The sequence below is a fragment of the Mesocricetus auratus genome, unplaced genomic scaffold (genome assembly GCF_017639785.1).
Source record: "Mesocricetus auratus isolate SY011 unplaced genomic scaffold, BCM_Maur_2.0 Super-Scaffold_2245, whole genome shotgun sequence".
Lineage (NCBI taxonomy): Eukaryota > Metazoa > Chordata > Mammalia > Rodentia > Cricetidae > Mesocricetus > Mesocricetus auratus.
In genome coordinates this window covers 8,566,955-8,592,248 of record NW_024429180.1, presented here as the reverse complement: position 1 = coordinate 8,592,248, position 25,294 = coordinate 8,566,955, and the positions used below count along the sequence as shown (strand labels likewise).

Sequence of the window (25,294 nt, the reverse complement as noted above, 5' to 3'; positions counted from 1 at the left end):
TTATGTTGATGTCTTTGATCCAATTGGACTTAGGGTTTGTGCATGGCAATATGTATGGATCTATCTGCAATCTTCTACATGTCTGCATCAAGTTACGCCAGCACAATTTGTTGAATATGCTTTCTTTTTTCCTTTGTATAACTTTAGCTTCTTTGTCAAAGACCGGGTGTTCATAGGTGTGTGGGTTAATATCAGGGTCTTCAATTCAATTCCATTGGTCTACCTGTCTGTTTTTAGTGCCAATACCAAGCTGTTATCATTACTATAGCTCCATAGTAGACCTTGAAGTCAGGGATGGTGATGCCTCTTGAAGTTCCTTTATTGTACAGGGTTGTTTCGGTATCCTGGGTCTTTTGTTTTACCATGTAAATTTGAGTATTGCCCTTTCAAGGTCTGTGAAGAATTGTGTTGGGATTTTGATAGTGATTGCATTGAATCTGTAGATTGCTTTTGGTAATATTGCCATTTTTACTATGTTGATGCTCTCTATCCAAGAGCATGGGAGGCCATTCAATTTTCTTGTTAATTTCTTTCTTTAATGACTCAAAGTTCTTGTCATACAGTTCTTTTACCTGCTTGATTAGAGTCACCCCAAGATATTTTATGCTGTTTGTGGCTATTGTAAAGGGTGATGTTTCTCTGATTTCTTTCTCAGTTCCTTTATTGTCTATATGTAGTGGGGCTACTAATTTTTTTAATTAATCTTGTATCCTGCCATTTTGCTGAAGGTGTTTATCAGCTGTAGGAGTTCCCTGGTAGAGATATGGAGAGAGTGGACCACCTTGTCTTGTTCCTGATTGTAGAAATCACATTGGGTTTCTCTCCATTTAGTTTGATGTTGGCTGTTGGTTTGCTGTATATTTCCTTTATTATGTTTAGGTATGTTGCTCTTATACATGATCTCTCCAAGACCTTTATCATGAAGAGGTGTTAAATTTTGTTGAAGGTTTTTTTTTCAGCATGTAGTGAGATGATCATGTGGTTTTTCTTTTTCAAAATTGTTTATATGGTGGATTACATTGATGAATTTTCTTATGTTGAACCCTCCCTGCATCCCTGGGATGAAGCCTACTTGATCATGGTGGATGGTTTTTCTGATGTGGTCTTGGAATCGATTTGCTAGTATTTTATTGAGTATTTTGGATATGAGGGTAATCTGGTGTGACATCTGTCATCCCATTGATCACCAGGGTTTATTTGGCTGATCTGGCTGCCTAGGTCAGTGTCCCCTTCTTCCTTCAGAGCTCTATGTAAGTCCCCCCAGAAGCTGCATGCTCAGTTGAAGAGGATGACCTTCCTTGAACAGAGCAGGACTGGTCTTTAGTCAAGGGTATAGGAGTACCTATGCTCCCCTGCTAGAATCTCCAAACAAGCACTCAAGATCCTGAATGTCTTGATGTGACTCAAAGCCATTAAAGTAAATTGTGGCCACTAGGGTTTAAGAAATTTGACGACAGGTAGTTGAGGCCTTTGGCAGTTTTAATATTACATAATGCTTGGTCATGTTTAGTGCCATAAAACTACATTCTATAATGTATATGACAAATGTACTTAGAGAGATTGTGAAAAATAATTTTTAGTGTATCCTGAAATGAGGGTGGTATCCTGTGAAGCAAATGAGTGGTTTGGGTACATGTAATTATATATGCCTACTGAAATTCTATTGATGGAACTTACTTTCCCCCCCCCCCCCCCTTTGGTAGCCTCCCTAAAGCCCATAAACCCTCTTTGAATAACTTAATAATACTGCACATTATAACGGGTTTCATACATCGAGGATAACTGAAGATTTTCTTAACTGTATTTTGACTTCTGAAAGTGCTGACTTAAGCTCTATATGGGGCAGGGGGCTGTGCACAGCTGCAGCTTCATCCAGAGAATGGTTTGGAGAACAGGCTTTATTGACCACGACAGAAGGGGGGAGTGAGCTTCCTCCCAGGTTCCCCAAGCCTTTGTGGGTTAGGCACAGAGACCAGTACTGGGAGGCTGCTGCTGCACTCAAGGACACAATCTGGGTCTGTGTTGCATGTGGGCAATGAGGGGCTAGTATATTCCAAAGACGAATTTGTATGACAATTGGAACAAAATCCCAGTTAAGTGCAGCTATAACAAAGATTTTTACTACAAACGGCAAGAAGAGACAAGATGTCTACATACAGTGTGTTCCTTATATTTCCCACTGATGAGTATCTTTCTCAGTGATGCTGCCTGCACTGTACTGGTTTTCAAATGAGAGCTAATGTCAATTTAAGCACACACACACACTTTAAGAAACAGTTTTCTTTTATTTCGGGGATATGGAATTTATCATGTTAGCTATATAGTCACAGTGTTTGGGCTGCATTCACTGTGACAGTGTGGCTCTGTGAATGGTTTAGTAGTTTAAGTTTGCAATAGAATGGAGACCAAAGTTTCTGGGCTGGTGAAGAGGGCTTTGGGGAGCTGCATTCTTGTGTCTGTCAAGTTCCTTTCCATTCCTACACTGACACTGCAAACTTTTTCTCCTTATTGCGCAAGGGAGTAGCAATTACAGCTTTCCCCCCCTTATTTTAAAACCCAATAAAAAGGATGGCAGTTCCTTCAGAACTGAGACCTTTTATATAGAAAAAAATCTATATTTCATATATCTGAATTCACAATTATTTAGCATTTAGATTAATAAAAAATCTAATCTAATATCTTATAGTATATTTTTCAATTTATAGCTCAGGCTGGTGAACTGCATTGGTGGGTAAGGCTACTTGCTGCCAAGTCTGAACACCCTGAGTTAGCTCTCCAGACTCTACAGGGCAGAAAAAGAATAGGCTTCAGCAAGTCTTCCTCTTGCCTCCAGATGTGGCCATTGCATATGCATGTGTACACACACACACACACAAACACACACACACACAAACAAACACACACACACACACCAGGTAGTACAAACATTAAAAATAAAATAAAATTTAGAATTTCTCGTGAATGTAGAAAGAAGTGCTCTCGGGCCTATACCTTAATCAAGCTCATGTAACACAGTGTCCTGTATACTACTGTGCTACTGATGGAGTATTTTGTGGTAGCAGGAAAGCAGAAATGCGTTCTGTAGTGAAACAGACTCCTCCTGGTTTGATTGATTTTGTGCTTTATAGCCCATTTCAGTTATCAGAAACCATTGCAATATTTCCTCCTGCTATTTGGAAGGAATGGAATGGTCTTACAGATTGCCTGGCTTCTGCAGGAGGTTCCCCTGTCTGGGCAGTCGAAGTGCATTTATTAACCTCTCTGGAACTCAGTAGTGGATACTTTCGGTTCTGTCCTTCTCCGTCTGGTAGTCTGTAAGTCAGGAAGCATGCAGATGGACTCTCGGCAATGTGATGTAGCCGATGTGTGGGGGGTCAGGGTCAAGATGTCTGAAAATCACCAGTATCCAGATTGTAATTAGAGTGCTTTGCAAAGGCTAGTGAGTACTAGAGCTCATCCACACTGAGGTTCAGTAAACACAGAGGAATTTTCATATGGCTTAGACTTTCATATGCCTTCTTGTGCACTTTAACTCCCTCCCCTTTATTACAGCCTAATAGGAAAAGACAGATGTGATTTTTAACATTACCCTGTTCCAGTAACCATGGCATGAACACGAGGAAGGTGTGAGAGATTATGATGCACGTGGTGAAATGCTTTTGGGAAAAGTTACCAGCAGAGTTTTGTAACACTAAGAGGCACATAAAAGTTAATGGCAATTTTTGTAGTGGTAACTATGATGGATGATGTATATGCTCATCTACAGTGAATATGATGATTAAGGAGATTAAATGGTGTGGTTAGCAGAAGACACTAGGGCTGTTTAGGTAGAAACTGTCTCTTGTGTATCTGTTGGGTATTAGTCTAAGGAGAAAGAGTGTTTTGTGTATCTGGGGGTATTAGTCTAAGGAGCAAGAGTAAGGTGAGTTCTTACGCAGTAGGAGGGCCTGCGTTCCTTTTCCATTTAGAATGGCATGCCATGCCCACTGCTATCCCTTCTAGCACCCATCCATCCTTCCAGCTATGTTTTGAAGATCTCATAATGCACTTGAAAGTTTCTTGATTACTTCAGGTTTATCGGTCATAGATAATGGTCCTGGAGTTAACTCGCACTTAAAAGCTTGGGAAAAAACTAAGAGAAACTAGAATGGGAGTGAGGCAAATTGGCTGAATGAGAAGCGGGAGTGCCCAAGGAGGTTAAAAAGGGCATTTACGGATGACAAAATAACTGTTGGAAATAAAAGCTAAAGGATGATACATGAACAATTAGGCTTCTAAAGGTATGGAGACTTTGTAGGGCGTCTTTGGCAAATGATGACAAATACAGTTCAGTGTTGTAGGATCCCGCCTGGGTCCCATTGCTGCTTTAGCCCCCAAATAGCACAGAAGACGCTATATTAATTATGAAGCTGCTGGCCATTTGCTATGGGTTCTAATAGGCTAGCTCTGACATAATTTTTATCCCGTGATTGCTAATATATATTTTTATAAGGACTTATCTTTCCAAGGACGTAGCCTCATGCATCCTCTTCCTGTAATCATTTGGCGACGACTCACCCCTGACTACATTTCCCAGAATCCTCTTCGACTCCTAGTCCCACCTATCTTGCTTCCCTATTGGCCAACAGTGCTTTATTTACATATACACAGAAGAACATTCCCCAATCAGACTTAGGAAGCAGTTAGGTCGCAAGCCTCAGAGAAAAATCTCCAAGTGTGATGCAGTGCTCTGGAGACCTGTCAGGGTACCTGTGAGGTAAAACAGGCTTTAATTACACAAATGAGTCATCTGTTGGGGTTTGTTACAAGCTAAATTAGTGGCTCCAAACCATACTGGAGATATGTATACACTTTATAGTGAAAGACCCCAATAGGGATACTTTCACGGAAGTGAGACCCGTACCCAAGGAACAGCGAGACCACGAACTTGGATGCAACAGCAAGAGGCTTTATTGGTGACATACGGGTACCCGGGCATCTCAGTCTCGGGGAACTGAGCGCCCCGAGCTGGGGACTCAGGGGTTCTTTTATAGCAAAAAGCGCGGTACAGAAGCGAGAAGCCTAGTAACAGGACCCTGATTGGGCAATTTAAATGAGGCTAGGGCTCAGAGCGCGGGCAATTGAGGTTTTTCTTGGAACTCAAGTCTTGGCCTTGGCCCTATCTGAGGAACAATTAGTCTCTGTGTTTGCTCAATCCTGCTGAGCTGGCCGTCTGGTCGCCCGCAGATATCTCTGTGTTTGTTTAACCTTGCTGAGCTGGCCATCTGGCCACCTGCAGATACCTGACAGCCTGTGTCCTTAGGCTGGGCTCCCTTCTGATAGGCAATGACTATGCAGCTGTGGGGGAACGGAATTCTCCATAAGCCTCAGCTGCCTGTTTAAACTGGGCCAGGGTCTTTCAATAATAAATACAGTGTCTTAGTTAGGGTTCCTATTGCTGTAAAGTCACACCATGACCAGGGTGACTTTTATAAAGAAAAACGTTTCATTGGGGTTGGCTTACAGTTTTAGAGAGGTTTTGTCCATTATTGTCTTGGGGTTAGAAGCATGGCGCTGTGCAGGCAGACATGGTGCTGGAGAAGAAGCTGAGAGTCCTTACATCTTGACTCACAGCCAACAGGAAATCGTCTGTCTCACTGGATGTGGCTGGAGCATATATGAGTCCTCCAACAAGGCCACACCCACTCCAACAAAGCCACACCTCCTCATAGTGTGACTCCCTTTGGGAATCATTTTCTTTTAAAGCACCATGTAAAGTTTTAAAAACCCAGTTTCATTTAACAATATCCCAATGAACCAAGAAATATGATTCATTTTGCTAACTGTACACCTTTGGATTCACTAACATATTTTTACAATTGGGTGTGATGAAATGCAAAAGAAAAAAAAAGAGATACACACAGCATGTCTGCTTTCTGCCTATCAGACATAATGATAACTCAATAAAGATGCTTTACCAGTTACTTAAGATGCCAGTTCAACTAACTACCCATTTGCCACACACACTATTTTATGCCTTCAGGAAAAGCAAGTGACGGAGATTCAGATTTGTGATTTGGGAGACACAAATAAACACGATAGGTTTATTCAGCTGACGTCTTGTCACTGTAATGGAACAGCAGGGTGACTAACATGTGGAGGGGAGATTTATTATGGATTGTAGTTTGGGTACTACAAGTCCATGGCCTCATGTTTTTGGGTGGAAGGAAGTTACACCTCATGGTGAGAATGGATGTTGTAGCAAAACTATCTACCCCATCAGTCATGACTCCCAAGTGTTCGGTGGTGGTGAAGCCACGGCCTCTCAATGTTCTTCCCTACCCCATTCCTCATGAACTAAGGACTTCCTCAAAGTCCCTTTTTCCAATGATAATGCTAAGATCACACTGGTAATCAGGTAGTCAGGCTTTTTTTTTTTTTTTTAATGTGTATGAGGGTTTTACCTGAATACAGGTATGTGCAATGTGTGCATGCAGTGCCCACAGAGACCAGAAGAGGGCATTGAATCGCTGGAGTTATGGACAGTTGTGAGCCATCATGTGGGTGCAAGGAACCAAACCTGATTCTCTGCGAGAGCAGCAAGTACTCCTAACTGTTGAGTCAGTTACCCAGCCCTGGAAAACAGTTATCTTATATATGTACCTTTGGGAAGCATTTGCCCAAACCATGGTAATAACAGTTCAATTTTAAGATAAACTTGAAAATTTAGAAAAACATGTTCTTTATTCCATGAGAATGGCTTTGTAGTACTTAACGTGTGGCAAACTGTGTCAGCCTTAGAGAAATCTGCATAACCTGTGTATCAACATTTTTCAAATGTCATTACATGGCAGATTTTATCATGAATAAAACAACAATTTATAAAACAAAAAAAACAAGGCATTTTAATTAACAGAGAAAAAAAGCCCATTCCTAGACCTTAATATTGCAACTAACCTTGGAAAAATATCTAATTACCTTGTTTTGATGTAATGTAAAATAATGGTAACAACAGTCTTAAATAATGCTAAATATTTTTGTGACATTGAATTTCTTTTTCTTATTGGTCAAGCTAAACTACCTTCTGTTAGAGATTACATCAGTCTTCTCCCATTAAGCCAGAACTCACTGGAATGTGTAATGATGTAAAACAATGACACTCTACTCACTAAAGTTTTATTTTTGGAAATGTAGACATTTTTCTTTATAAAATAAGTAATCTATTATCATTTGAGTTTGATAAGCTCACCCCTCTCCCTCCAGGTTTATTTGAACTTTTATAAGGCCTGGCTTAGGTGTTAAAGTAGATCTCAAAAAGCTGGCCTTTGATAGCTATCAGCTGCTCTTTGTTTTTTCTGTCCCTTGTATTTGTTACAAGTCTCTGATACAGGCTTCTGCTACCATAAACTCTACCATGGCTTCTCCACCTCCTTCCTTAAGTTATTCACTCATGTATTATGCTGACAGAGACTCAGAACTTGCTCATTCTTCTAATGCAATTATACAATGAGTTCCCTTGCTAGATTGAATAAATATTTAAGTCACATGTACATACCACATACACACACACACACACACACAGAGAGAGAGAGAGAGAGAGAGAGACAGACAGACAGACAGACAGACAGACAGAGACAGACAGACAGACAGACAGGTTAGGTTTTACTCTCAACTTGGCTCATTATTCACCTGGAAAGATTCTCAAGGTGGAATTATCTAGATTAGATGGGCTTCTGGGCTTATCTGTGGGGGATTGCTACAACTGTTAGGTGATACATCCTTTTCTCTCTGCTCTTGATTGTGGATGGGGTATGACTAGCTTCTCTTGAATTCATGACTTAATTTCCCTCCAGTAATGGGCTGTATCCTTGTATTGTAAGCTAACAAACAAAAGGGCAAACAACCAAAAATAAAAAAACTAAAGCAAAACACAGCCACAACAAAAATAAACAATAACAGCAACAAAATCCCTTTCTTTCGTAAAGTTGCTTTTGTTCAGGTTATTTTACCATAGCAATAGAAATGAAATTAGAAATGTATACATATTGATGAGAATACATACGTACATACACATGCATCTCACTGGGACAAAATGATTTCAGGCTTCTTGATAAATTCTTGTAGACATAGGGAATCCTGAGAGAAAGAGAAAACTCAGAAATATTGAATGACATTTGTAGATGTAGAGGTCAGCAATTTGAAGTGTCATTTGATATTACAAATGATGTTTGTTTGGTGCTGTGATGAGACACCATGACCAAGGCAGCTTATTGAAGAAAGAATCTGTTAGGGCTTATTACGTTGGACAGTTGAGTGAGTTACCAATACGGTGGGCAGCACAATGGGGATGGTGTGAGTCTTTTGAATCCTCCAAGTCTGCCTCCAGTGGCATATCTTTTCCAATAACAACACATACCTCAGTCTTCTCCCCACCAGTCTGCCAACTAGGGATTAAGTATTCAAATACATGAGTGTATAGGAGTCATCCTCCTTCAAACTGCCACAATCACTCAGTGGGTAAAGGAACTGTGTGCATGGCTGGTGATCTAAGATTGGTCTCCCACACCTGTGCAAAGGTGGAAGAAGAGAGCCAGCTTTCCACAGTCGCTGTTTGGTTTCCACATGACTGATGGGGTATGTCTCCCACCCACGTTGGGCACAGGCATCCACACAATCATAAACACAACATTTCTAATGGAGGCGCTATGTTCTAAAGAAGATGATGAATTTCCAGGACTACTGCTTTTAAATGTTGGCTAAGGAAAGAAATAAATGTTTCATGACTGCAGAATGTGGTATGACGATCATTGGCTCCAGATTTAAAGACTAGAGGAAATCGGGGAATCGGAGTTTTCGAGAAGTAGCTGTTAACATTTGGTAATAAAGCTGCCAGAAATCTCTTGAACCCGTTCCATGGTTGAACACATTACCAGATTCCCTTTTGATTTACTTCTCTTGCTGTCGGTCTTGGCAGCATGCACACCTATGAAATGTCATATATTTGAATTTCCCATGAGTGTCCAGAATTACATCTTTTAGCTTATTCAAATGAATTACATCTTGATTCCCATTTCTACTGCTCAGTCATCATTTTATTCCCGGGGGAGACATAGGAAGACTGATCCTTCTCAGAAAAACAAAATCTTTGACTATGGATTCCCATCCAGTGCCTGCTTGCTTCTATGATTTCACAGGAAGAACTTTCTGGAAGTGTTTGCACATGCTCTGTTTCTTGGGTGCATTCTTCTGGGGCAGCTTTACAGGAGCCATCCTCTTGTCTACTCAATGGCCAACTCATGTGACTTTGTGGCATTTGACATGAGATATGGAAAATAAGTTCCTTCCTTTGACCCCAGGGATACTCTCCTTTCTGAAGTTTTATTTTTTGTTTTGTTTTGATTTTTATTTCATCAACTTCTATTCTCTTTATACTTTCTAATCATTTATATTTTTCTTAATCTATTTTTTACCTATCTTCTCTACTACCCAAGTTTGTACAGTTTTAACTTCTCCCTTCTAACTTTCATTATTTTTCCTTCAGTATATACCAATAAACTTCATTCCAATTTTTGATTGGTATTTCAATCTTAACCTTGATTTTCTAACTTTGATGTGGTTTTCCATAGTCTGGCCTATCTCTGTAAATAGTACCAACTTGAATCCAACTAGTCTTGCCTGGGCTCCTGAACACGTGTTCTTCTGCCTCTCCCTTAAACTTCTCAAACCAACAGCAAATCCTTGCTGCTGTGTATCCTCTGTGTCCTAGCTGATGAAATTAACCAAAATTACAAATTGGAGGGAAGAGGAGAGCCACTACTAAAGGTGTTGGTTTATTTGCTCTTTTAAAATCCACATTGCATAATTAATAAGAAACAGTCTTATGTCATGGGTCTTTGTCTCTGTATTGTTTCTTTGAGTGTATTTTAAAACTACTAGAGATTTTTATTTAAAAAAATCTTCATTCGACCATGTGTGAAGCAATTGTGTCTACACACAGACATACAGTCACACAGACATGCACGATGGTAATTTGGCCCTGGTTTTAACTACTATGCAAGTTCTTTATTATGTTCTTTTTTTGTTACTAGAATCTGTATTAACTTTCAGAGCACAAATGAACACAGAAAGGTATCAGAAGTAAGTGTAATGCCTTGCAATGGCCAAATTAACAAAGAGGGAAATAAAGGAAGAAAAGTTGAGAAAGCATTATTCCATGCACTGCTTGTCTTAGTAGAGTAGATTAATGACCAATATGCTAATTCTTAGTGATACAGATTAATATCCCAGTCACTGTTTATTTATACCAGAGATTAATTTCTGAAGAATTATATTACAAATCATTATGCAGAGCATTTACATTTCATTAAATCAATATTCCAGAGAACATTTATTACACATTTTACTTTTCTGAAAAACTTGAGGAAATGTGTAAATGGAAAAAACAGATTCATCATAAACATTTCCAAGCTGGAAAAATCAGTAACTTCTGTATGCTTACATTAAGTTTGTATGACAACAGTGTACCTTTAGAGGTCTTTGGAAGATTAAAAGAAGAATTAAGTGTGGTACTTCGAAAGCCATTGGAAAGCACTTTCTAAAGGTTGAGATGGTTGAAATTTATTTTAATGTATGCATGATGAGACTATCGAGAAATTATTCTTAAGTTCTATCCATCTGTGTTCTCCCTCTAAAGTGCAGTGAGTGGGGACGCCTAGCACGAGGCAGGAGAGATCTGGGAAGTGACTGAATGGTCACAAAAGTTCTGCTGCAGAACTCTCATGTGCAAATGTGTAAAGCCGCGCTGAAAAGACCATCAAAATGTCCATGCTAAGCATCAGCTGGCTATCAGTGGCTGCTGTGGTTTTCTCTCTCTTCATGCTTCACTGCTCTAGCTGGAGACATCTGCAGTCTTACCTTGGAAACAACACTTCATAGTTTGTGTTTTAGCATGTTTGCAGGCTTAAAAACTAAAGTGTGTTAAGACCCAAAAATTGTTAGTTCATGCCACCCTGGACAGGTTGTTAAAACTGCTGTTTTGTGGTTGCTACCTGTGGAGTCAATTTAATCTTTAAAATAATAAAAGGCCCATGAAGATTACATTTCTCTTGATTCAAAAAGCCACTCACATGTGAATCTTTATTGACTTTTCAGTTTGTTAAATTTAATTTTTACCAATGTCACCTGTCTTTGTTGTCCGTATTTAATTTGTATTTAAATTCCTTTTATTATATTTTATTTTTAAATTTAAATTTAAATTAGAAACAAGGTTGCTTCACATGTCAAATCCAGGTTCCTCTCCCTTTCCCTTCCCTACTCCCATGCCTTCCCACCAACCCCTCCAATATCCCCTCATTTCCCCAGGGAGGGTGAGGCCCTCCATGGGGGCATCCATAGTCTGTCATTTCATCCATGGCAGGGCCTAGACCCTCCCCCAAGAGTTCAGGGTGAGAGTGCATCTCACATTGTTGGATGTCGAGTCCAAAGTCCATGTGTATACTCGGGATGAGTACTGATCTACTGCCCAAGGCTCAATAAATTACCTAGGCCTCCTCACTGACACCCCTATTCAGGGGGTCTGGATCAGTCCCATGCTGGATTCCCAGGCATTAGCCTGGGATTCAAGAACTAACCCTTGTCAGGTCAGCTGTTTCTGGGGGTTAAACCCGTCCAGTCTTAACCCCTTTGTTCATCAGTCCTCCCTCTCTGTCACTGGATTTCTTGAGTTCAGCTCAGTGTTTAGCCATGGGAGTCTGCCTCTGCTTCCATCAGCCACTGAATGAAGGTTCTGTTTCCTAGACTCTCTGGCCCTGGGATTGTAGGCTGGCACTCCCCAGATCTATTTATTTACATGTCAGCAACCATTTACGTGTATGATACAAATACCCTTAGTAGGAATGGGGACTGGGAAACCTGAAGTGAAGTTTCTGTGCTTGTTTATAGCCTGTTTTTCTTAAATTATCCCATTTTCCTTTTGCCTCTGGACTTTCCCTTTTCAAAGTCTATATACCTTTCTTTCCTTCTTAGTCTGAGGCTGATTGTGTGGCTGTGTGATTGGCCCCGGTATCCTCCTCTCCTTTATTCACTCACCCGTCTTCTCTACTTTTCTCCTTCCATTTATCCTCTCTACCTGTCAGCCCTACCCATTTCTCTCTCCTGCCTAGCCATTGGCCATTCAGCTCTTTATTAGACCAATCAGGTGTTTTAGACAGGCACAGTAACACAGCTTCCCAGGGTTACACAAATGCAGCACAGAAGAATGTAACACATCTTTGAGTCACTAAACAAATACTGTTGAGAGCCACCATTAATACTGGATTGCCCAAGTGGCCAAACCTCTGGTCTGTGTGAAGAAAGCCAAGGTGGCTGTAAGAGCACTTGAGAGATCTTAGTCCAACAATCTACACTTGACATGTGATCCCCACATGGGCCAGTCGGAGAAACACTGCAGTGACCAATAAGGCAGCACGGCCTCTCTGCTCTCTGAGAGCGTCAGCAAGTGTCCCTGGAGGACAGTCCAACCCTCCAGCTGCATCCCAACCAGGACGCTGCTGCTCCAGCCCTACAGATCGACTGTGAAAGCCACAGTCAACTCGGGGCTTGAACTAGAATAAATCATCTAAGTTTGCCCATTTTCTCAGTCACTTGTGTGTAGAAATTAATTGTGACATAGGTCACGAGCAATTATATTTAACAAATGACTACAAGTTAATTGATTTTTTTTTTACGATGAATGAGGGTAGATGAAAAGATACCCCCACATCACATGCATTTCCGTGTACTTCCCACACAGGGTTTTTAAGGTATGTTATGGATGGGTTCAGGTACCTGACATCAGCCTCAGTACTCTCAGTTGGATGACCTTAGAAGAGGGTTGATCCTAGCGATACAAAGGCTTGTGCTTTTTCTGACAGCTCTAAATGATGTTCAGCTATGTGATTGTTCTTACTAGCCAAAAGTAAAATGTAAGTGTTTCCTTACAAATTTTAACATCATCCCTTTATAGCTAGTGGCTTAAGACTGTACAAAGTTTACTGTGAATATCCCCAAGTATGTATATTGCACATTGACTTACTTTAGGAAAACAACATTAAAGAAATGAGCTTATCAGAGTATTATGGTATAGTGCATCCAAATATTACTTCTTTACTGAATTCTCCCTGTACTACTGACAGCAAACTAACTTCAACTACAATTTGCATGTGTGAGTAAAAATAAATTTATAAACAAAATACATTTTACAGTGCTTCTCCTTTGACTTGATTACTATTTTCTAAATGTCTAAACAAAATGGAACTTTGAAGTTGGCTTTTTTGTGTTAGTTTTTCAAAATGTTACTGATGTATCACAACATAGGGACTTATTTTGCTTTCCGTTTGTGTTACAATCAACATTTAAAGTGAATGGGATAAGCACACTTTGTGACTTTAGCCTAGTCTCTCTCTCTCTCTCTCTATATATATATATATTTTGGTTTGTTTGTTTGTTTTGTTTTTTTTGTTTTTACGAGACAGGGTTTCTCTGTATTGTTTTGGAGGCTATCAGTCCAGCCCGGCCTCAAACTCATAGAGATCCTCCTGCCTCTGCCTCCCGAGTGCTGGGATTAAAGGCATGTGCCACCACCGCCCAGCTGTCTCTACATATTTTGACACAGAAAAATGTGTGGAGATGAAAAGCCTCAGATGACCATGCTGATTCTTATAATCCCAGTAACTGAGGCCTCAGACAAGAGGGTCATGAAATTGGTCTTTTCTAATTGTCAAGCCCCAGGCTACCCTGAGTTATGCAGGAAATCCTGTCTCAAAACCAAAAGAATTTAAAAACTAACCCATTTGATGTCGAGGTGAGGTTATAAAAATTACTTCTGTGTATTAACGTTGAATTTCCAAAAATTACAATTTTTTTTATCAATAGGAGATAACATTTTCCTTTTTTAGAACTGACACTGGTATTAGAAAGAATTTTAGCTTTAAAAGCAATTGACTGTGACAAAGCATTTACTGCCGTGCAAAAGAATTTGCAGGTAGCATCAGTGTGAAGAGGAAGGTAGGTTAGGTGCTGAATAATTTGCCCAGTGACTTAATTATGAAGAACAAGATACGTGTCTCATTCTCTGCGGTGTTCACAGAGTTGCTTCAATATACTTGATACCTGTACTGGTACTAGAACTGCATATAAATAATCAAGTTCTATCTCATTAGCAGTCTGGAGTTTATAGTCATCTGCTTGAGGAAACTCGGAGGTGTAGTTGCCATTTCAAGCGGTTACCTTTGATGGCGGGGTACACGTACCCTGACGTTTCACGCTGAAGTCTGGAATGCAGTGTCAATCAATTTCAGACAAGTTTAGGATGGAGTGGACACTGTTGCTCAGTCGTGGTATGGTTCTGGTTTCTTAGTAGCCACTGATTTTCATTATTTCTTTTTGATGTTTACTCCATCTCTTTTGTAAGAATCTCACGCAGTGATTTGGTTACTGAATTATGACTGTGGTCTTTTACAACCTAATTAAAAATAACTATGAGGTTGTTGCTATAGGAGATAATTTTATTGAATATATTTTATAATTAATTATATATCGATATAGTCAAGTGTCATTAATTAGTCTAATTATAAAATGTAATTACTAGACTAGTCATGGTGGTTTACTGCTGTTTAATAGGCAGGGGTTGGAATTTCATTTGATCTCAGTGATTACTCCAGTCCCTTCCTTTTAGGATATGCTCCCTGTCTTTGTGGATATATTAGATTTGGTTGGCTGGTTCTGGAGCATCGGCTACATAGGTAACAAAAAAGTCCCACAGTCAGCCTTTTGAGGAATAGATGAAGAACAACAAAGTATGATGGATAAGAGGGCGCTAACCTACTGTCTTCAGGTAGCATCCCTTATATTTCTCGCTGCTTAACAAGGCGTGGTAATTTACAAGGAATAAGGTAGTGGGGAAGCATGGTAGTGTATTTTTCAATGACCTTTAAGTTTGAAAATATCAGAAGGTCTGTGGATTTTCAGGCTGTTCTTTTGGGATCTACCTGCTTTAGGAGGTACTAATATATAATCTGTAGGTTTTCATTTTGAAAATGAAAGTAGGGTTAGGGAAAACGATGAGGATACAGTAGCCAGGAAATCAAGTATTAAATGCTGTCATGTTTATTAAGTATTGACTCCAGGATAAGGAACAAAAAAAAATCCTTAGCAGCTTATGACTAGCTACATAATAAAAACTACCCCTCTGTGTAACTAACTTTGCTATCTGCACTTTTAGCCAGCTTAGATACTAGGAAATGCATTCTGGAGAGTTGCATGTGATGTGCATGTTGGCGTCATCATGATGCCATTCTCCTTGGCGAAAAAGATCAGTTCGGTAAACTGTATACTACAGTTTGTCTTGGGCTACTTATGCCATATTGCACTCATTTGCTGCACGTGGAAGACGGACACATGTCTTGTCACGAGTACTCAGCCCTCTCCTTTACCCCCACTGTGTTACAGAGACCCTGGAAACCCTCATCCGCCAAGCAGAGAATTACACCAGTATCCTTTTCTGCAACACCTACCGGAACATGGCCTTGGAGGCGGCTGCTTCCATCCAGGAGTTTTTCACCGACGTAGGGCTCTACTTATTTGGTGCCGATGTTAATCCCGAAGAGTTTGTAAACAGATTTTTTGACAGTCTTTTCCCTCTGGTCTACAACCATCTCATAAATCCTGGCGTGACTGACAGCTCCCTGCCATACTCGGAATGCATCCGGACGGCCCGCCAGGATGTTAGCCCGTTCGGCAATATTCCCAAGAGAGTCATGGGACAGATGGCGCGGTCCCTGCTGCCCAGCCGCACCTTTCTGCAGGCCCTCAATCTGGGCATTGAAGTCATCAATACCACGGACCATATGCACTTCTCCAAGGAGTGCAGTCGAGCCCTCCTGAGGATGCAGTATTGCCCGCACTGCCAGAGCCTGATGCTTAGCAAGCCCTGTGTGGGGTACTGCCTCAACGTCGTCAGGGGCTGCCTGGCCCACATGGCAGAGCTCCACCCGCACTGGCATGCGTACATCCGGTCCTTGGAAGAGCTGTCAGCTGCAATGCACGGGACCTATGACGTGGAGCACGTGCTCCTGAACTTCCACGTGCTCGTCAATGATGCTGTGCTGCAGGCGCACCTCAATGGGCAGAAGCTCCTGGACCAGGTGAGCACCCCCTTTTGTGCGCCCCCCAAACCCCCCTCCAGCTCCCTGGTTAATGTCCTAGAAAGCAGACTAGTCGGGATATGCCCCCAAATTATCTGGAAAAAATATATTGTCACAGGCTTCACGTTTTTAATCAGAAGAGTAAACTTATTCTCTAGGAAATGGCAGCAAGAGGAATGGGTTAGCCACGTCCGATTCCGAGTGTCTCATTATATCTGTTTTACACCAAAAAAAAATTTGATCAGCTAAAGTAACGCTTTACCCCGCTGAGTAGGGCAAGCTTCTCAAGCGGTTGGGTGAAGCTGGAGGAGCCGATGTCTAAGCCAAGAACGTCGATGTGTTTCCCCATGGAAAATCAACCAGCAACATATGAGACGAGGTTGGGGGTGCCAAGTCTCCCGGCCCTCACATCCTCATGGCTCGGAAGACAGCCCTGCAGGTCTCTTCTGCTGCGGCGCGTGCCTTTTCGAGAAGCTGTTATTGAGGCAGACTGTCTGTCTAGCACCGTCTATGAGAAGACGGGCTGCTGCGGCTGGAGGCTTGAGTGTCCTGGCTTCCGAATGGCGAGGGACGGCTTGTTTTGCATCCATGAAGTTAAGAACTTGGTACCTAGGTGTGCACTAGGTTCCTCAGGATGCTGATAAAAGTGGTGGAGTGACAGTCTGTCAGAACCCGATCTGTGCATTCTCTCGTCTTATTTCTAGCAAAATAAGAATCTTTTGAACAGAACAACAACAAAATAAAACACACACACACACACACACACACACACACACACACACACACACACACACACACACACACACACACACACACCCCAAGCAAGGGATGCAAGAATTTTTCTCTTTCTCCGGCTTCTGGTAGAGCTGTTTAAAAACATCCTCAGGCTCTTGCGGTGAGGTGTCTCGTGTTTCACAGAGTGAAATAGGGTGTGCCCTGAGTGCTTCTCCTGCATCGCTTCTCCTGAAATAAAACGAATATTCTCCAGTACCGAGACCATCCATCTTCCCGTACTGACATTGATTTACTGACTTAACAAATATTCTCATCACGAGGCCTGGATGCCAACTCTTCATTTCTGGTAGAGGTTGGATGTGAAAACTTTGGGTTTAACCACACCACCTTCCAGTCCGGTCCCATTCCCCACCCAGTCCTGTGGCTTTTGTGAGCCGCTTCGGTGCCTTTAGAAAATTAAAAATGGTGCCCTCTGGTGGCTGTGTCATCAAGTATTGGCAGTCAGTGGATTTCAACTCCCCAGATCGTGTTCTGCCAAAGTCCCTATCCAATGAACACCTTTATTTTGCCTTTTTACAATGAACGTTAAAAACAATGGGTTTCATTATTCATTATTACACTCTTATATGTGTGTGTGGGGTGCCACTGTATCCTTTTCATACTTACTTTTCAATGCCCTCCCTTCCTCTTGCTCTCAACTTGATGTAAGAAGCCCCGTTTCTCGGTCTTTGCTCCTCTGTTTATGTAAATAAAATACCAGACAGACTTCTAACAGGATTTAACAAACTAACAAGAATTTGTAGTTTTAAAATATGGACAGGAAATATATCCACATTATGATGACCAGTATGTCCTGAAGGAATATATGTGCTAGAAATCTGAGGCCAATCTATAATTCATTTTTTTCTTTATAAAACGGTTTACTTAGTCTATCATTTTTATGTATCTGAGTGTTTGCCTGCATAGTGTATGTGTACTATTTGTGTGACTGTTGTCTGCAGAGGTCAGAAGAGGCCCCTGGGAGTAACCGTCATTGTGAGGTGCCATGCCACTACTGAGATTTGAGCCCAATTCTTCGAGAGTAGCAAATGCTCTTAACTCCTGGGCATTTGTATGCTAGGTAAAATGTTGGGCCAGGGATTTCTGATATACTTAAGAGAATTGACCATTAAGGTCCCTTTTGTTACACAGTTTTGAGAGCCAGAGTGCCTTTGTATCCTTAAAATCCATCATGTAGAAATTTATCTATTTTTCCTATTTCAAAGACTGAAATAGCACAGAACACCAGTGGACATGCGTGCTTTAAATACAGCATTTTCTACCAGTAGCCGAAGCAAAATACTGACAGTGTTAGATCTGAATTTGGCTTGTGTGACAAGGATGGTCGTGGTGGGTTAGGTGGGATAGCGTTGGTCAATCCTGGGAGCTGGATATGTGACCCCTTGCTGTTTTCTTTCCCTATTCAAAGCCCAGCCCTGGGCAAACCTTGGTTAAACAGTTTCTTTTCGTATTTCAAATTATAAGTATCCTGTTTGTGTTTTAAGAATGTATTTTGTAGAAAGCTTTCATCCCAGGAAATTTTCAGGGGACATTAAGAAATGAGTGTGGGATGTTTGCACAAGCCAGGGGACAGGGTCACGGGCTGCAAAGGACACTGCAATCATTAACTCACAGCTGCAGTTACCTGCACTGGGCCTTGTAAGATTTGCCTTGCCTACAGTTATAACCCTCCTTCCCTCCCTGCCTCCCTCCCTGTTTTCCTCCCTGCCTCCCTCCCTCCCTTCTTCTCTCTCTCTCCCTTCCTTTCTCTTTAGTCTGTTTAGCAATTAAGTTTGCTCTTTGACAATTACACACAATAAGGAACACTGACTGTTCTTACTGCCACCTTCACTCATCTCTCTCTTGTTCTGTGTACTCTTTGTGAATCACTCAGTTTACCCAGGACCGTCAGTAATGACCACGTGTTTGGAGCCGTCTGTTGGAATTACAAATCCATCAATGGCCCATGGTTCATTAATAAAAGGGTAGAGTTCTTTACACTTCTCTCCTTACCACGGCTGATTTGTGACCAAACCAGTGCTGTGCTAACCCAGGGAAAATACTTTTGGTTCTGTGTGCCTCTCTCCCTTCCATGATTGACCATTGACAAGGCCAGTGAATTACTGGCTCAAGGGGAGGCAATTATGATTCTGCATTCATGATTGCAATAGTTGTGTTTGGGTTTGAGAATAACATTTCACAGCTCCTCCGCGAATCACCTGACTCTTACATACATCCTACCTTCTCTTCCACAATGCTCTCTGGATATTAGAGGTGGTGTTGGTAGCATAAGTTGTGTTGTAGGACCAAGGGCTGGACTGCCACTTATTTTTAGTATCCTGCATTCATGAGCATTCACTGAAAATACAGGTTTCTGTGATTAAGAAGAGCAGGTGTGTGTGTGTGTGTGTGTGTGTGTGTGTGTGTGTGTGTGTTAGAAACATAGGTAATTTCTGTGATGCTATGTCTTATTTATACAGCAGTGTTGAGTTCATCTCTTGAGTTTCTAACTCCCCATGAACTGTTGTTGTTAACCACACGGATAGTGCTAGGCATGGACTCCCTCCCATGGAATGGGCTTGGATAAAGTCATGCGTCTGTTGGTTACCCTCTACCTGACAGTTGTGCCACTGTTATACACCTGGGCACAACTTACTTGGGAGGTTGGTTTTGTGGTTTATATAGTTCTCACGTGGGTAGGACCATTGCTAATGCTTTTTGCTCCCGTAGCACCCCTGAGAGTATCTTCTGGCACCTTAGAGAAAGTCACTAGGGAGGACATTTCCAACTCAGTAACAGCTCTCTCTATAGCTTACAATGAGGTATGTGGTGGTCATCATTGGCAATCAAGAAGACTGACAGGACATATCTGTTTCAGGAACCTAAAAACAAAAAACAAAACAAAAACAAAACAAAACAAAAAACCCCACACGATTTCATAGAATAAAATTGTCTGATAGATATCTGAAGGAAATAATTATCTAACAAACTGGATTATTTTTCAAATAGAACAACCTTGACCCTCATTTTCATTGATTTGGAAAGAAGAAGAAGAAACTGACTTTAAGGTCCTTGTAAATTGATTCATTAATATTTATTTGTGCCAACTTCAAAGTGATTTATAAACTGTTTATCAAGCTTTGATAACCAGTTCACACATCAGTGATTTCAACAAATTCAAAATAAATTGTTGGGACGTAGCAAATAATGGCTCTCACATTCCCAAAGCAATCTGTGAACTCAAGTACTTCTCTCGATAAATACACAGTCCCTCTTAAAGAAATCCATAGAGGTGCCTGCTGCATCATGTTCTGGTAGGGGAGCCTCAACCTGAAATAAAAATAAGTTCTTAGTTTATTGACAAAATTGTATTGCATACACACACAACTTCCAGTAACAGAGGTATCTTTAGAAAGACTATTCTTTAAATGCTACAGGTTTTTTTCCTGTAGATTACCTCAAAATTTAACTTAAAAATGTAGAAGCAGAGTCAGCAAGAGGGGATGAAATACACAGATGCTTATATGAGGCTGCATCGTACATCTCTCTGTACCATCTTCAAGCACAGTGGATCTCAACCTTCCCAAAGCTGTGATCATTTAATAGCTTCCAATGTTGAGGTAACCCCCAACCATAAAATTATTCCCATTGATATGTCATAACTATAATTTTACTACTGTTACGAATCAAAATGTAAATATCTGACATATAGATTATATATTGATATGTGACCCCCGTGAGAAGGTTGTTTGAACCCCAACGGGGTCAAGACCAACAGGTTGAGAACCAGGGCTCTAGCAGTAGTCCAAACATTTCCTTGTTAGTTTCGTTTGCTCCAAGGTTAAATGTGGCAGTAACAACCCCACATCTGGAGTATCAGGGAATCTTAAGATGAGCACTCCTGCTTTGTGTTGGCTGCGAGGTGTTTAACTCCTACAGCGTTCTTGTCAATTTACCCATGCACTATTGGTAGTGATTTGTCTGGTTGCATCCACATTAATTTAGAATCAGTGTATGATCTACTTTAGAATTACAAGTCATTTCAAATGTCAAGATGGGCTGTGCACAATAATGTAGCTTAATTAGCTGGTAAGAGGACAAATTATCTTTCCATTTTCTAGTATCTTCTCTAATATCTTTCTTTAAAGACTCAAAGTTCTTGTCATACAGGTCTTTCACTTGTTTGGTTAGAGTTACCCCAAGATATTTATGTTGTTTGAGGCTATTTTAAAGGGTGATGTTTCTCTGATTTCTTAGCCCATTTATCATCTGTATATAATTGGACTACTGATTTTTTTGAGTTAATATTGTATCCTGCCACTTTGCTGAAGGCATTTATCAGCTGTAGGAGTTCCCTGGCAGAATTCTTTGGATCACTTATGTAAACTATCATATCATCTGCAAATAGTGAAAGTTTGACTTCTTCCTTTCCAATTTGTATCCCCTTGACCTCCTTTTGTTGTCCTATTGCCCTAGCTAGAAGTTCAGATACAATATTGAAGAGGTATGGGAGAAGAAGACAATTATCCCATTCCTCCCATATACTCTGAAACTTACCCTGGACTGGAAAAGCACAGTAACATTTAATGCTCATAAGTATGCCAACCATACCCTCATATAAAAATTGAAAGTAAACATTTAAATGATAGCTTGGATTAACCAGAGAATCTGTTCCCTGATAATATGTGGCACTCACTTTTCTATAATCTTGTCCACACGGCTGTGTGTAAACTGCTGCAAAGGATCAAATAAGGTAAGAGCTCACTATGGGATCCTTCCTCGCGTTGTATGGGAAGCACCAATAACTGGACCCCACCCCTACATTCTATACTGATGCAAATGAATCAGGAAAGGTAGGTTAGTAAATCATGAATAATGTGTCACTATAAATGGGGGGTTCTAAGTGGTGGGAAGGAAAAGGCAGATGTGTGCATGTTTGGGGTGAAACATATTCACTAACAGACTGTGGATTATTTTTCAAATAAAACAACTCATATTCTCATTTATACTTATGTGAACCACAAACCTCCAGTGCCTGTCTCCTTGGAAGACTGATTACATGGACATACAGAATAGTAAAACCTTACAGGTAATGTAAGAATGCTACAGTTCCTTCTTTTGAGGTCAAAAACACACAAGGCAAAGACCTAAGAGTAAAACCTAGGTATCTTTACTTTCAGGATACAGCATGATGATGCCAAGATTTGCTTTGTAGAGTTTCATTAAAGAGAGATTTAAACATGCCTTTCATTTTGTAGTTTATTTTGAATATGTAGTGTGCCCTTTTGAACATGATACAAGAACATACCTAGTTCAGACAGAGAGTTGCTCAGAATAAATTCCGGTGTTGCTTTATGCATTGCCACAATATATACAAAGTTGTCAAGTGTAGTGGCATCTTGTTTAGCCAGTAGACTTGTGGTGGCACAGCTTCAGGTGTGCAGATAAGACCCCTTATAAGGAAGAGGAGGGGTTGGCTTGCTCTCTTGGGTGGTAGTTGGAGAGCAGGAAGGGCAGAGACAGCATCTTCGGGAACAGGAAGGCTATGGTGATCATTTACCATTAATTGTGTAAGTGCCTCCATAATAAATACTTGTCAATCATTTATCTGGGTCTTATGAAGTCATTTAAACCCACCTTCAGACAGGGGGGCAGTGAGATGGCTCACATGCTAAAGGCTAAGCTAGACTATGTGAGTTCCATCCCCATGCCTCACATGGGTAGAAGGAGAGAAATGGCTAGCAAAAGTTCAGGTCTGACCATCCTAAGTATAGCATGTCATGTATGTGCTCTTCCAAAATAAATAACGTCAAACACATTGCCTGCAACGACATCGTTTATTGAAGAGAATTCACTCATGTCCACGCTGTACTTTGATGCCACAGAGTGGAAGATGGTGATCCGAAGTTCGGCATCAGATACCCGATGGCTGAGAAATTCACTCAGAATATTTGGAGGGGATACCATTTTTTATCTTGGCTTACCTTTTAGTCAGCTTCAATGGTTGATTGATACTGGGTTACCTTTGGAAAGAGGACACAGTACCTTGGCAGAAAAGAGGCGTGAGCATTAATCTAGTGATGATTGCAGAGCAGAAGTCCAGGCATCTAGGAGGAGGAGAAGTTTAGGAGAGAAGCATTCAAAGTGGGTTGAGCAGAAATCAAGAGTCTGTTCTGATAAAGAGGAACTGGGCAGCACCAGCTCGCAGAAGGGAACATGGTACAGCTCACACTTCTACACAGATTATTTAGGAAGGGGTCAGCCTCTGACATATGGGCAGCCATTGTTGACAGGGAACTTCTTCCTCAGAAGTGCCTACAGTTAGCATGAGGCCATAATTAGTTTCTAGTTTCATTGGTAGGGTTATTGTATTTATCTCTAAAGAAGGGCAATAATTTGAGACAAGTCCATGTTGTAACATCGCCCACTGATTTTCTGTCCAGTAAGTATTACAACCTCTAGAGTGGTGCTTCTAAGCCATCCTAGTGTTGTGACCCTTCAATACAGTTTCTCATGTTGGGATGACCCCAACCATAACATTATTTTCATTGTTACTTCATAACTGTAATTGTATTACATGATAAAAATATCTGTGTTTTCTGTGGTTTTAGGTGACCCCTGTGAAAAGGTCATTTGACCTCCCAAGGAGCCATGACTCACAGGTTGAGAACCACTGCTCTAGCTAGAATAATGGGTTTTCTTCACATGTCTAATTGTACACATATTCCTCACCATTCTGGTTTCTCATCTGCACATGGACATGAAGACTGATGGCAATGGATGCATTCAAGTTAACCCTTCTGTTGATACTTTTGGAGATAAGGTCTTATGTAGCCTTGGATAGTCCTGAACTCTTTATGTAGTCAAGGACAACCTTGAACTTATGATCTTTCTATGTAGTACTGGGAGTACTGTGAGCAAACAGCTCCACATTAAACTCTTATTTTGACCATTTGGTAACTTACTAAAGATTGAGATGATTGATAGTGAAGGTCAGTCAATTGATGGGGAATGGTCTTCTGTATATGTTTATCTTATTGGTTGATACATAAAACACTGTTGGCCAATAGGGCAGCAAGATAGTTGGGACTAGGAGATGAGGGCGATTCTGGGAAACATAGGCAGAGTCAGTCATCATGTGGATGTGAGAGGAGTAACAGGTCTGGATTCTTTCTCTGGTAAGATAAGACCATGTGGAAATACTTGGATTAATAGAAATAGGTTAATAATTAAGACAGAGGTAGCCAATAAGAAACCAAAGCCAATGGCTGACAGTTTCATAATTAATATAAGTCTTGTGTGTTTTTTGGGGGGCTCTGAGGTGGCTAAGGAACCAGGCAGGCATGCTCGTAACAGTCAATATTCAAGTTTCTCAGTTAATAAAATCTAAAATTCTTTAGAAAGATGTTAGAGAATGAGCTTGAATAATTTTGAATAACCATTCCAGAGGGATTTGAGCTTGTATGGCTAATTTATGAATTTGTCTTTCTGAGGAATATTGTGACATAAATTTCTTTAAAAGTAAGTGATGACCATCACAATTTTTTACTTTTGTCTGATTTCCTAAGAAAAGAAAAATAATTAAGATTCTTGTGGGTTCCCTTTGGTCTGAATAGCTGCAAAGATAGAGATCCTCCAGGAGACTACGTTCCCATGTTTGAGAGCAGTGACAGATGCTAGAATGTTCTGTGTATATGCTAAATGACATCTGCGCTACCCCGGCATGCAAAGCTGTAGAGGACAACATGGCCACCTCCCTCTTGCAGTACCTGAGGGTTGTTATTCACTTTCTTCTCAGACACTGTCTTCCCTGGCTTCATTTTCATCCTAAACACAACAGGGGAAATAACCGCTCAGATTCTTCCCAATCAGTCTCAATGTCACTTATGTATCTATTTTGTCGAGTTGTAGAGGTCTCTCAGAGATACCAAGGCACTGTGATCCTTTATTTTTATCTCAAAGACTTATTGGTTCTTATCACCTTGCGTTGATTGATTTGGCCAGAGCTTTGATAAAATACCAGACCACACACTTTCGTGGAGGAACAGCTTATTTCAGCTCCCCCGCTTCAGAGGGGAGGAGATCATTTGGTCTCATATAATTGGACGTAAAAATCATGTTGTCGGGAGTCTGTGGCACAGGGCAGCTGTTTGTGCCACAGAAGACAGGAAGAAAGCAAAGGCAGGATTCATGCAGGAATCATCTAACAGCAAGTCTGCCCTAGGCCCCCAAGTTCCAGAAAACAAAACAAAACAAACAAAAGCCTTCAAAAGATGAGATACAAAAACAGGCTCACAGCTAGAATCAAGTTATTCAAATCATGAGTCTACGTGGGCCCTATACTACATTTCAACTATAAC

At 40.8% G+C, this 25,294-nt stretch overlaps 1 protein-coding gene across 10 annotated transcripts in view; it reads left to right on the top strand.

Moving 5' to 3' along the window:
- The window catches only part of Gpc5 (glypican 5), a 1,283,302-nt gene that overhangs the window by 218,945 nt on the left and 1,039,063 nt on the right, over positions 1-25,294 (top strand). For all 10 annotated transcript variants that reach the window (XM_005079439.4, XM_040747101.1, XM_040747188.1 and 7 more), the window contains exon 3: positions 15,466-16,160. In XM_005079439.4, the coding sequence (XP_005079496.2) occupies positions 15,466-16,160 (695 nt within the window). The remainder of the gene's footprint in view (positions 1-15,465; positions 16,161-25,294) is intronic.